Raw genomic sequence first — 12,456 nt, 5'->3', positions numbered from 1 at the left:
ATTACACGGTTCATTATATGTATTTAAGCCCAGATCTACGGAATACGGGGTCGTACTTGTTAGGTTGAGTGCCCGCCGTTGAATAAATTGAAATACTGTTCAAAAACGGCGTTAAACCCAAAACAAACAAACAGTATATGCATTTGTAGGAAAAAAACAAAGACGTGGAAATGCATGAATTAAATTATTTGCTGATCTAGGAAAAGGCTCTAACAATTCTCACAAGTAAAACCATTTGCCTGACGGCATTTTTGTTTCGTTAACCTTCAAACCGAGCACTTCGACTTCACAATTTTATTTTAACATTAATCTCAAATTCCTTTTATCCTATAAAAAACAATGCTTCAATGTGTTTTTACGTCACAAAAGCTATAGATTTCGAAACATTTTCACACATGTGTGAAGTACGTGTCACATATTAAACAACATCTGCATGATTTGTAACAGGATAAAACACAGCAGGGGACATAATTCGAGACTTATCTTGGTGTTTCTACACACCCACGAAACCTAAAGAACTTGTACTTATCCGAAAATAACATTAATGGTGTTAATGATAATGTTACTTTAATGATGTAGGAAGTGTTTGACGGACTCGTGCTGTGGGCATTGAGTGTCATTCTGGCGAGCTGGTGAGCTTGTATTTATCGAAAATAGCAGTGAAGCTCAGCCTCATAAAACAAGATGTTTCTATATTTTCTTTATGTGTTCGTTTAAAGACTATCATTCTTATAACTGCAACACAGTAATAAATTCTAGTCTTTGATTTGATTTGTGTCGGGATGATGAAAGTAATAACTCCATGATTTAATGCATTCTGAAGTGTGTCTATGACGTGCACGTGATAATTATGTAAATGTGAAGAAAACGCGTGTTAATAACTAGACTGTCTACCAGTCTCGGAAATTCTTTTCTTTTTTGAAATTTGTTTCTACATATCAATAACATGCCGTCATGTAAAATAAGCAAGGATCTATTATATAGACTGGCTAATGATACGGCAAGGATACAATTACATGTCATGGTAATTACAGAAAATGAATGCCAAAATCAACTTAATATTTCAATAATGGTACAAACTCTTGACCTTATGTGTAATGGAATAATTACTCATTAATCACGTGTCACAAAACTATGTACATTAGTGTCAATTTGTAGAAAAATAAAATAACTCTAGCTATTTTTCACTTTTTCCGAATCCAGGATTAAAAATGTCCTTCGATACTATCATTTCAATTTCGCGCTAAATCTAGTACCCTTTAAAACCTGACATATACATCACCATATGTTTCGAAGTCAGAAAAGCCAGATTTGGAGATGTTCACACATGTGCGAGATATGTGACTATCACATTTAGGTACCGGATAAAACACAGTAGGATGCAACTTTCCAGTTGGATTAGAAGAAAAAAACTTAAAGGGGGGTGTTCATTTCCCAGGGAAACATATTAGCACTCCAGCATGTCAATAATTAATAGTCATCTGCAAATTGGATACTCAGTTAGTGGTCAGCCAGATATATTTATCTTGCATATTAATTACCATCACATGTGTTTTATGGTTTGGCTTGATGTTATCAGTCCTTTCTTTTTTCAAAATAAAAAGAGATTAAGGAAACGATGATTTTTGCTGCTGTACTATTATTTTCTTTGCAATGCCATTCTCGCTATTAATTCTTTGAGGTCGTGTAGTCACAGTTAGTAAACTTGAATTCGTCAATAGTATATAACTACTGAAACAAAATGCAAGTACCAAGTTGGTTAAAGTTCAATTTATTATGGAAAATAGCATGATGTAATCAATGATTAATTATATCAAATAATTATGAGATTACTGTATGTATACGCTGGTCAATAACAAATCGTTAATACTATGTGCGCTGTCTGCAAATGTTCCGTATATACAATTTTTTAAGTTAAATCAAAATATCGCACTAGATCATAAGTCGACGTATACTTTTGAGGATGAGACGGGGCGGTTCAACCTTTGAATTGGAATCACGCCGACTGGTAGGCATTTGATTCCGTGTCCATGTTAATAATGCAATACTATTTGGTATTCCTTTTTACAATATTATGACGGCAAATTTTGTATCTTTATAATTAAATGAGTTCTTATGAATTTTATTTTAGAATAAATTTGCAGTATAAAATCCATAGAATGAATTCAATACATTGTACACTCAAAGTGGACACCATGTAATGTGTTGGTATGAAACCTGGCCTGGGATTACAACAAAAATTACTCTCACTCAACACTCGAATTTCAAATATACAAAATGCGCTATTGCAAATGTAGATAAGAAAGACCTATGGAAATGTTATAAGTGTACTGAAAATAAATTGTGGTACCTTTTTGCTTGGTTAACTAGTCATGAGGTGTCTAGATGTAATTATTCAAACTGAGAGCCACATTCTGCACTCAGACTCTGGTAAATTACAGTTATACTATATAATTACAATGTACTGAACTATGCTTAAAAATGTAAAAGACCAATGTAACAATCACATATTCTTGCTCTCAAAATAGTGTCATTATGCACCTCAAAAGAGGTCATTTCACATTTTATTCTTCTAGCTGTATTAATCACAGGATTACATGTACTAGATTATTAATAACAACTCCGTAGGTCAATTTGGAATTTTCAAAACTGGGTATTAATTGAAAAAAAAAATGAATAAACTATCAAATAAACAATAATGAGAAAAACTATTTCTGATAAAAACCTAAATATTCGTCTTTGTAGAAATTGTTCTTGAAATCCATAAAATACAAGAGCTGTCAGAGGACAGCGCGCTCGACTATTCTCAGTATTTGATAGTATAATATAAGCAATGAGTAAAACTTTAACATTACAATAAGCATATTCTAAGTCGAAAAGGGGCCATAATTCAGTCAAAATGCTTGATAAAATTGCCTCCTCCTTTTTACGGACTGGAGTCGAGATGGTAAACAAGTATGCAAAATATGAAAGCAATATCTCAATGGACTTTGAAAATATTTGGGGTGGTACGCAAACTTTAACATTTATTCTAAGTCGAAAAGGGGCCATAATTCAGTCAAAATGCTTGATAGAGTTGTCTCCTCCTTTTTACAGACTGGGGTCATGATGGTAAACAAGTATGAAAAATATGAAAGCAATATCTCAATGGACTTTGAAAATATTTGGGGTGGTACGCAAACTTTGACATTTATTCTAAGTCGAAATGGGGCCATAATTCAGTCAAAATGCTTGATAGAGTTGCCTCCGCCTTTTTACAGACTGGAGTCATGATGGTAAACAAGTATGCAAAATATGAAAGCAATATCTCAATGGACTTTGAAAATATTTGGGGTGGTACGCAAACTTAAACATTTATTCTAAGTCGAAAAGGGGCCATAATTCAGTCAAAATGCTTGATAGAGTTGCCTCCTCCTTTTTACAGACTGGGGTCATGATGGTAAACAAGTATGCAAAATATGAAAGCAATATCTCAATGGACTTTGAAAATATTTGGGGTGGTACGCAAACTTTAACATTTGTGTGACGCTAACGCTCAAGCTCACGCCGACGCCGGGCGAGTAGGATAGCTCCCCTATTCTTCGAATAGTCGAGCTAAAAATGGAAATATCTCACATATTAGTGGACACTTTGGTCCTTGATCCCATGCGTTCTGGCTGGGTACATACTGGCTACTTTGACAATTACCAGTTAGTATATCAATGTACTTTTCTTCTTCTTCCTTTTCTTCTTATTTATGTTTAATAAGGGTCCATCCGCTCTTTCGGGCACAGTATAGCATTTAAGCTATGTAGAGTATAGACCCCCGGCATGTCACCAGGCATGCCGTTAAAGATAAATTTTTGAAGCCAAAGTGGTGAAAATTTACCTCAACGCAATTTCCGTAGAGTATATGCCAAAGAAAAATAATTTTGATGCCAAAAGTGAATCACTGTCACGGCCAATGAGACCTAAACGACAGAGACCCGTAAAGAGACGATCAATGTACTTTTGTTGTTCATTGCAAATATATAGTATACATGTATAGTACATATTCCTGACTGAGAGATAATCACAGCAGGCCAGATGGTCAAGCTGGAAATGGATGGTCATATTTGCTTCCAGTAATCACTGGGTAATAAAACAAATGAAACGATGATTCTTAATAACCTGACAATTGGCTACATGCTATGACCACCTACCGCTACCAACATCCCCCTTTAAGTTGATAAGTATATAGATTTTTGACACGTTCTTCTTCATTTTGCACGAGTAGGGCTTCAAATGAAAACTCTCAACTGTTAAAAAACTGGTACCTAGTAAATACATTTACTACGGGTGCGATGACTTCGTCTCAGATTTTCACGTTATTATGATGTTTGCAGTAAAATAAACATATACATGTATATCATATGTATATTTATAAATGCTAAACCCCTAAAATGGGTAAAAGGGTATTTGTATCCGGGTCAGTCCCAAACTAGCCTTTGCATACCAATGCAACATAGAAAAATAAGATGTTTCTACAAGAATGCTTTATGACATACATTCTTGAACTGCAGAACTGTAATAAACTTTCTTCTTTGATTTGATTTGTGTCGGGATGATGAAGGTAATAACTCCATGATTTAATGCATTCTGAAGTGTGCCTATGACGTGCACGTGATAATTATGTAAATGTGAGAGAAAGACATGTTATCAACAACATTATCATAATCTAGGCTTATCAGTAAATACTTGACATAATAAACAAAGGGATGTTACGTCAATGTACATAATCTCTTGCTTCTATAATTAAAGAACGTAGCAAGTTCATTTTACGTGTAAGAAAGCTAGATATTAAAAGAGAACTTTGAACTTTAGATAAAACACAATAATTTGGTTCACATCACTATGATATATTTCAATAAAACAATGTATATTAATGATAAAACCTGTTTACCGTTTGTTTGTTTTGTTTTTATTGCTTTTTTTTGTGTGGGGTGTGTGTGGGGGGTGGGGGGGGGGGGGGGGGGAGAGGGGGGTATTGTAAGTGTAGAATTAAGATCATTTTTACCTACATGACCTTAACAAAAATTATGATATTGGCAGTAAGTATTAATAAATCAAATTACCAAGTTTTCACCATATTATCGATCTTCATAATATACTCTAGAAACATTTGTATTTAATTCTGTGACACTGATGTAAACACTTTCTCTAGCAAATCTTTTATAAAATATTTCATGTACAACATAAGGAGACTAGCATTTAATCTGATATTATACACAAATAAGAGAGGTCATATATACTAAATAAATCTGTAACAAATACGACCGAAATGGCGACTATCCAAATACTATGCCTCTTATATTAAGTTCGTTTTAATACCACTTAAAGCTATTTTTCTATTACAAAGACAAAGTGCTCGTAATTTGAAAACTGACAGCCAACATTTTCTTAATACTTATGTCAATAAATTTGCGTTACATGGAATCAACAAAACACATCGGAACTTATCACTCCTGCGATAGAATGTTATTTTTATATCTTTGTTGTTTTATTTAAAAAAAGTGGTTGTAATATAGTGTATTGCATCACGCAATGTAAATGATTCCTACCGTTTTTAAGTAAAATGGCATATTTCACTACACCATCATAATTATCCTATGTAAACAGCTTTTATTTTTCTTTGAAAATATCTCTCTTTTAATATGTCTTTTTGGGCCACAAACGTGATACTTCTGTAACATACATCCCTTTCTAGCAGGACATACTTCTTACATGCATAAAAAACCCATCAGAAAATGCTTCATCTCGTTTTCTGGCAAAGAAAACTGTATCATAGAAGCAAACGCTATAATGATTTAAAAATAGAATTAAGATTACACTTACCGACACGGAAATGATCTGGCAATGCCGCCGTCGTCGGTGAATAAAATCCAATCGTTATTATAATCAACGTCCACACAGAAAACATTGTAGAATATTTTAGCAATGTGTAATCTCCGGATTTAGAATATCAACAGACACACAAAGGAATTACGGACTTTTTATCTGTTGAACTGATAAGCCTTCGTATTTCTCCGCGGGATGCTTCTAACGTGTAGAACATGTATGCATACACTCCGCTCGTGCTCAGGATGTGTCAAAATAATAAACAATAATCAACAAGCTTTGGATGTAGCAGAAATACGTTGCAGAACTTTCTAATTTAATAAGTGTCATAATATAATTCTGCTCTAAGACAAGGTTTAAAAAAAGCTAACAGCGCATTTTAATGAACTTGAAAATTCCAATTTCCGGTACAGGTGACAGACTAATTGTTTTCTTTTTTCATCAATTTCACGTGTTTAAAAGAAAATAATATTAAGAAAAACGTCAGCAGACTTAAATATTCTATCAATTATGCACAAAGAAGCTTTAAACTAATTCCCAGCATCCAATTCCTTGTCGCTAGCAGACGTTAAAGTAATAAAGGAATCCTTGACAAATCCTTAGAGATATATTTTCATGAATTTTAAGACCGCTTACAAGATTTCCACCAGCGAACTACTTCAGTATGTATTCCCTGAAATGACTTCTTAATTGCTAATATTACACCCAAATATAACCCAAGCACTGATTTTTCGCAAAACGCGAATCACTTATGCCAAGATATATTTTTTATCTGACTGAATGTAGATTAAATTCTAGCTGATAAACACTTGCATGACTTAACGTGATAACAAATGTGTTACTGACAGTTTGGAACAGCACATTCCTATAATTGGCAAAAATTTCACAGCTTTTCCAAATCAAGTAGAATTTAAACTAATATATCACTGCAAAAACGCTATGTATTCAATTTATCATTTAAGTAAATCACAAAACGGATCACAACTGAAGTAAATCCAATAAAGAATAAATTCTGCTTATCCAACGTTATATGAAGTTGATAGCACTTTTATTCTAAAAGATTCGCCAATACACTGCAGCCGATTTTATTACAGCAAGACGTTCTGTATATCTTATTCGCCAGCTAAAGACGTTTAATCATTTGTTTAAAGGATTATATCCATTTTCTCAATGCCGACTGAGTGAGGTATCGGCAATTGAAAGGGATTAGCTTTTATAGGTTTTTTCCTGTAATCCGTTCTCCAAACTTGTAAAGCAAATAATCCAATACATTGACACACACTCGCGAATACTTCACGAAAATCCCGTTTAGCGCTACCTCACTGTTATGTTATGGTTCACATATATTGTGTGCTATGAATGACTTTTTCACGTTATTTACATGTTGCCGGAGAATATATATACTTGCGAAAAAGCCAAATTCTCTGTGGATAATATTGTAGAATTTTTCCTCTAGCATCGGTGGTGATTCTCGTAGCGCTCTGAAGTACAAAGAAAAGATTGATAAATTAGAAACACATGCGTGTTTTCCACCAGCAATTATTAGGCCTCTACATATGTTTCCTAATTGTTAATATGTTCGGGATGGTCTGGCCGCCGTGATTTAAAGATAAAGATAGCCATTACATACATTATTATGGATTAAGAAATGTTCCAATTCTTTAATTGAATTTATTTTTAAGAATATCATAGTTTGATGGTTCTAGATTGGTTGGGGATTCACATCTGTACGTGTACGCATTGGGTAGCAACTCCATATAAATGATAGAAACGTCTGCTAACATCGAGTGGCTGACTTTATATGTAACACTTCAGATATATAGTTTACGAGTGCGAAAATTTAATGTTCTGAATTTTGGAAAAAATGAAATCCTACAACTATTATGCGTACAGGTACACATATGAAATCACAGCCTATATATTAGTTTGATAAGTTTATCAGGCCCAACTGACTTACAAGTGTTACCGCGTGTAGCTATACATAGTATTATAAACAAAGAACAAATTATTTATGTATATTTTACATCTATGCAGGTGCACTTTATGTGAAAAAGCATTAAGTGTTACAAATTGCAATCCATAGACAACACGAAGAATAAAAACATACAGCAACACTGGTCGTTTGTTGCCTGTGCTCTTACATTCTACAACATAATAATTATAGGAGTCTCCGTGGCCGAGTGGTTAAGGTCAATGACTTTGTATACCTTGCCGCTCACCGGTATGGGTTCGAGACCTCGCTAAGGGTGTAGAATTCTACCTATGAGGAAGCCACCCAGCTGGCTTACGGAAGGTAGGTGGTTTCACTCAGGTCCACGCCCGCGAATAAATAATGGAGGGGCTCATGGGGGTCTGCCTCCGCCTTCAAAAAGCTGGAAAAATCGCCATTTGACCTAAATTTGTCGTTTTGACTCTAAACAAACAAAAAAATGAAGAGTAAAAACATTCATACTGTTCTTCTCCCGCCGCAGAGATTTTTTCCCTTTAGGTACATAAATAACATAATCCTCTTTAAATCAGCTAGTATCCTCTTCCCACTAGGCAATTATCATCACATTTATTCAACCATTAATCTTGTTGATGGGTTGGTTGAATTTATTTATACTTTGGGAAGGGCTGACTTCTAATGTTGCAATAACTTGTAGTCCAACCCATTTGCTTTTGTTACTTATTATGTATATGTGCTATGTATTATGTGTTCAGAAGCAATAAAATATGATTAAATCAAGAATTTATTTATAAGTAATTTATGCATACATTTAATAATAGTACAGTTAATATTACATAATACGAGATTGCAGTTACTGTAACTTTCTAAGCGGAATATACATAAATTGAAGTAGAACATAACTGCATAACTATAAAGTATACTTTAGGCTTGCTGGCGTCTGTGTTCGTCTGAATTCCAGTGGACTAAAAACTATAATGATATACCAGCCTTTACATTTGCCTTTTCAAATTTTATGATAATAACTATTTTTCCATATTGACATCTGGATCTCATGTCAGCAGCGTGATGTCATGTCACTGCATTATTCTTAAATTTGTCTACGTCAGTAGGTTACACTAAACACTATACCAATTCAGTTACTTCTTTAATTCATATGATATAAACAATCAAATCTTGTGACCTCATTTTCAGTACTGAAGAGCATTTCAGCGATATAGAAAACATATACAGCTATTTAGTTTAACATGTCCTCTTACCACAAATGAAAAAAGAATACTGAGATGTTATGTTACATATATGAAAAATAATCTATTCTAAAAACATCACCCTCTGAAAATGTTCTCATGAAATTTATCGTTTAGCGATTAGGCGTATGTAGACTTTTCTCAATGAATAAAACTGAAAACTGAAAAGCCTTCACGTACGTCGCACGCTATTTTGCACAAATGCGTAACGTCATTTTGACGTACAAATTACTAATTGAGAAAATAAATAGCAAAACATGCGTTGAGATAAATCTGCATATTCTTTAATGGTATCGTAATTTACAGTTATTGCTTTGAACACATTGTTATTGTTATTTATCTTTTTTTTTTCTTTTTTTTTTTTTTTTTGTTATTTATGTTTTTTATCATTAATTATTACCGCCCGTTTCTTCAAATTAAATATATATGCATTTTAAACTGCAATTAATTTTATCATGTTGTACCGTGTTGATCGCAAACATAAATATCAACTTCCGGACGTTAACAAACCTAGCATCAACAGTGATCAGGATGATTACAACCGACAAAGAGGCAGTGCTGTCGCACGAAAATATTTAAAAAAAAATATTTTCATTAAACCGTAAAGCAGTTAATTTTAGAAATTTTTTATGCATTTAAGAATATAACAGGTCCTGTGGATTTAAAACTTTTTTTCATGCTAAATTCAGTTTTGTACTCTGACTTTTGTTTAAAAAACACCGAAAATTTAATTCTAACACGACCAACAAATAACCCTACAAATAGAAGAAAATCATTCAACGGTTATTTTGCGATAATCCTGTGCGTGCAGTGACGTCATCCGATCCAGGTGCGTAGCACAGTCGTAAAACGTAGTTACCTTTTTTTCTAACACTGTTAATACTAGTATGTCTTGTTAGAATCGAAATAACAAATTCTCAAGTGTGATTTATCATAGGATAACCTGATTTTTTCTTTCTTATACGAAACAATATGTCACTTAGTATGAACTGTGCCACGAGAAAACCAGCATAGTGCGTTTGCGACCAGCATGAATCCAGACCAGCCTGCACCTCCGCTCAGTCTGGTCGGGATCCATACTCTTCGCTTTCAAAGCGTATTGGAATTAGAGAAACTGTTAGCGAACAAAAATGGATCCTAATGCGCAGGCTGGTCTGAATTCATGCTGGTTGCAACCGCACTATGTTTGTTTTTCTCGTGGCGCGGCTCATATATTCGTATGCATAAGAAATCAAAAGACGTGTTATCTTACGTTAAACAACGATTGGGAAGTTATTATTTCATTAAGAAATTATTTACGCCCTATAACCAGTTCTGAACCAGCTTAAGTACCGTTTAAATAACACCTTTTTTATTCACATCATGTGCGACACTAGAAATGAAAAATGTTTCGTGCTCAAAATGAAATAAACTGTTAAAAAAAAGTTTAATAATCTCAGTGCTTTGGACAAACGTACATAGATCTATAGACATTGTGTGCACTATCATAATAAATTAATAAATAACGGCGTTATCGATTAAATTTTGTTTATTGTCTTTATCAAAGACCGCGTATTATAAGCAGTCAAAAAACATAGTCCGGTATCTAAGTTTGATGATTTCTTTATATCTATTCAAAATACATGTAAAGCATCAAAATGTTAAATCAGCTTTTTATATTTTATATTTGTGCGGAAAACCTTGAAACTTCACATCCGATACTAGTCACAGTTCTGCATCTAGCGTTCACGTTTCTGTTCAAGTGGCCGTTTTTTTTCTTTTGGCGGTAACACTCTCGCTTCTCCGCAATGCTCAGACAAGGGTGGGGTGGCGGATGTGGGGAGGGGGTATCACACTTCATTTGTGCAAATATCAATAAGATAGAGTAATCATTGACAAAATTCATAACATTTGTATATCAACTACGTATAGAAACTGACCGACATAATATCTAGTAAGACAGACAGATAAACGGACATACTGAAGGAACAAATCTTTCAGGCTGACTAAATGAATGATCGAGTAAATAATTACCAACTGGTCATGAATTCGTGCATACTCATCGGCTATTCGACTGCCAAAAGACACGCGGATGGATTGAATGGTCGATTGAATGTTGCGTTTCATTATTTGTTATGTATATTCATTTATATTGTCCGTAAGTATTGACCTGGCACTCATGAATATTCCGTATGTTTCCATAAATTAATTTTCGGTTTCCGAACCCAAACAACGATATAACTATTGAAAAGCCGTCAAGTATCATGTGCAGATATAGCTGTGCAGACAAAGCGTTTTGCCAGTAAACTCGGGGTTGAGTGTTCGAGCCCTCTGTCTGCCCATTTTTTTATCTGTAAAAGACGGAAACTTGTCACACTGATCATGATTTATCAACGAAATACTCTACTGTTGATTACCGTTCTTTTACATACATAAAACAGTTATACAAAATGGCATTTAAAATCTTCAGGACCTGACAAGCATTCATTCATTCATTCAACGGACAATTCAAGGAATTTTTGTTAGCGACACAAAATGCAATGTTTCAAGAAAAATATATAATCATAGATTCAAATACAAACACAAGGAATCATATTTCGAAAATTGGTTAGAAAAGAATTCGAACCCATAGTAACGTGTTTCCAAGTCGGAGAGCTTACCACTACACCACTGTGCCGTTGATTCTCTAAATTGATTATTTTGATAAATCTAGATATTTTCAGGACACGAATATCACGTAAAATAACGAAAACGCCCGAAAATATTGGCGAAGATTAATGAGTGCCAGGTCAATACTTACGGACAATACCTATTATTATTACCGCAGTAAATAATACACAATTTGCACATTTATTCGGGAAAAGTAGAGCGAAAAAAAAACGAAACACTAAAAATTGGACGGCTATAGTTAAATTCGGACACTAAGCTGTGTACGAATTTTTTCGAATTTTATATTAGCAAACGAAATATACAACAATGGAATGATATATAAAGATAAGTATGTCAAAACATACATTAATCTAGGTTAAATGCTTATGAAAGAAATTTAATATACAATTTAGCTGCTTCAGGTCCTTTTTGATACAGGTTCTAGTCACAGTTTTCACTCAGTTATAGACCTATTTCCAAAAAGACATTTATGAATATGCTTTAAGAAAACGAAAAAGAAAAAAGGGTGTTGATAAGTTTGCAGTGGAATACAAGTCGACTGAAGATAAGTACCCTCATATTGCCGCATTTCAGAAAGCGATCCGCAGAATAAACACCGTACTTTCGTTTTTGGGGTAATAAAAAATTAAAAAGAAATAAAAAACAATAATGAAAGGTATATTCATTTTTTGTTCCCGGGATTACGCGCAAATGCGCTAAAATGAAAAAACAAAAAACAAAAAAAAACTCCATTTATGAAAGATCTTTACGACTACG

The 12,456-nt window shown here is 33.8% G+C and overlaps 1 protein-coding gene across 1 annotated transcript in view; it reads right to left on the bottom strand.

Moving 5' to 3' along the window:
• LOC123551387 (glutamate receptor ionotropic, kainate 2-like) overlaps positions 1–7,334 on the bottom strand; it is a 129,942-nt gene extending 122,608 nt beyond the window's left edge. Inside the window, exon 1 of the mRNA XM_053542113.1 lies at positions 5,854–7,334. Within this exon, the coding sequence (XP_053398088.1) occupies positions 5,854–5,938 (85 nt within the window). The 5' untranslated portion in view covers positions 5,939–7,334. The remainder of the gene's footprint in view (positions 1–5,853) is intronic.
• Positions 7,335–12,456: the final 5,122 nt, after the last annotated feature.

This window comes from Mercenaria mercenaria, chromosome 4 (genome assembly GCF_021730395.1).
Source record: "Mercenaria mercenaria strain notata chromosome 4, MADL_Memer_1, whole genome shotgun sequence".
NCBI lineage: Eukaryota > Metazoa > Mollusca > Bivalvia > Venerida > Veneridae > Mercenaria > Mercenaria mercenaria.
Note: the sequence above shows the minus strand (reverse complement) of the source record. Positions and strands in the feature narration are given on the sequence as shown.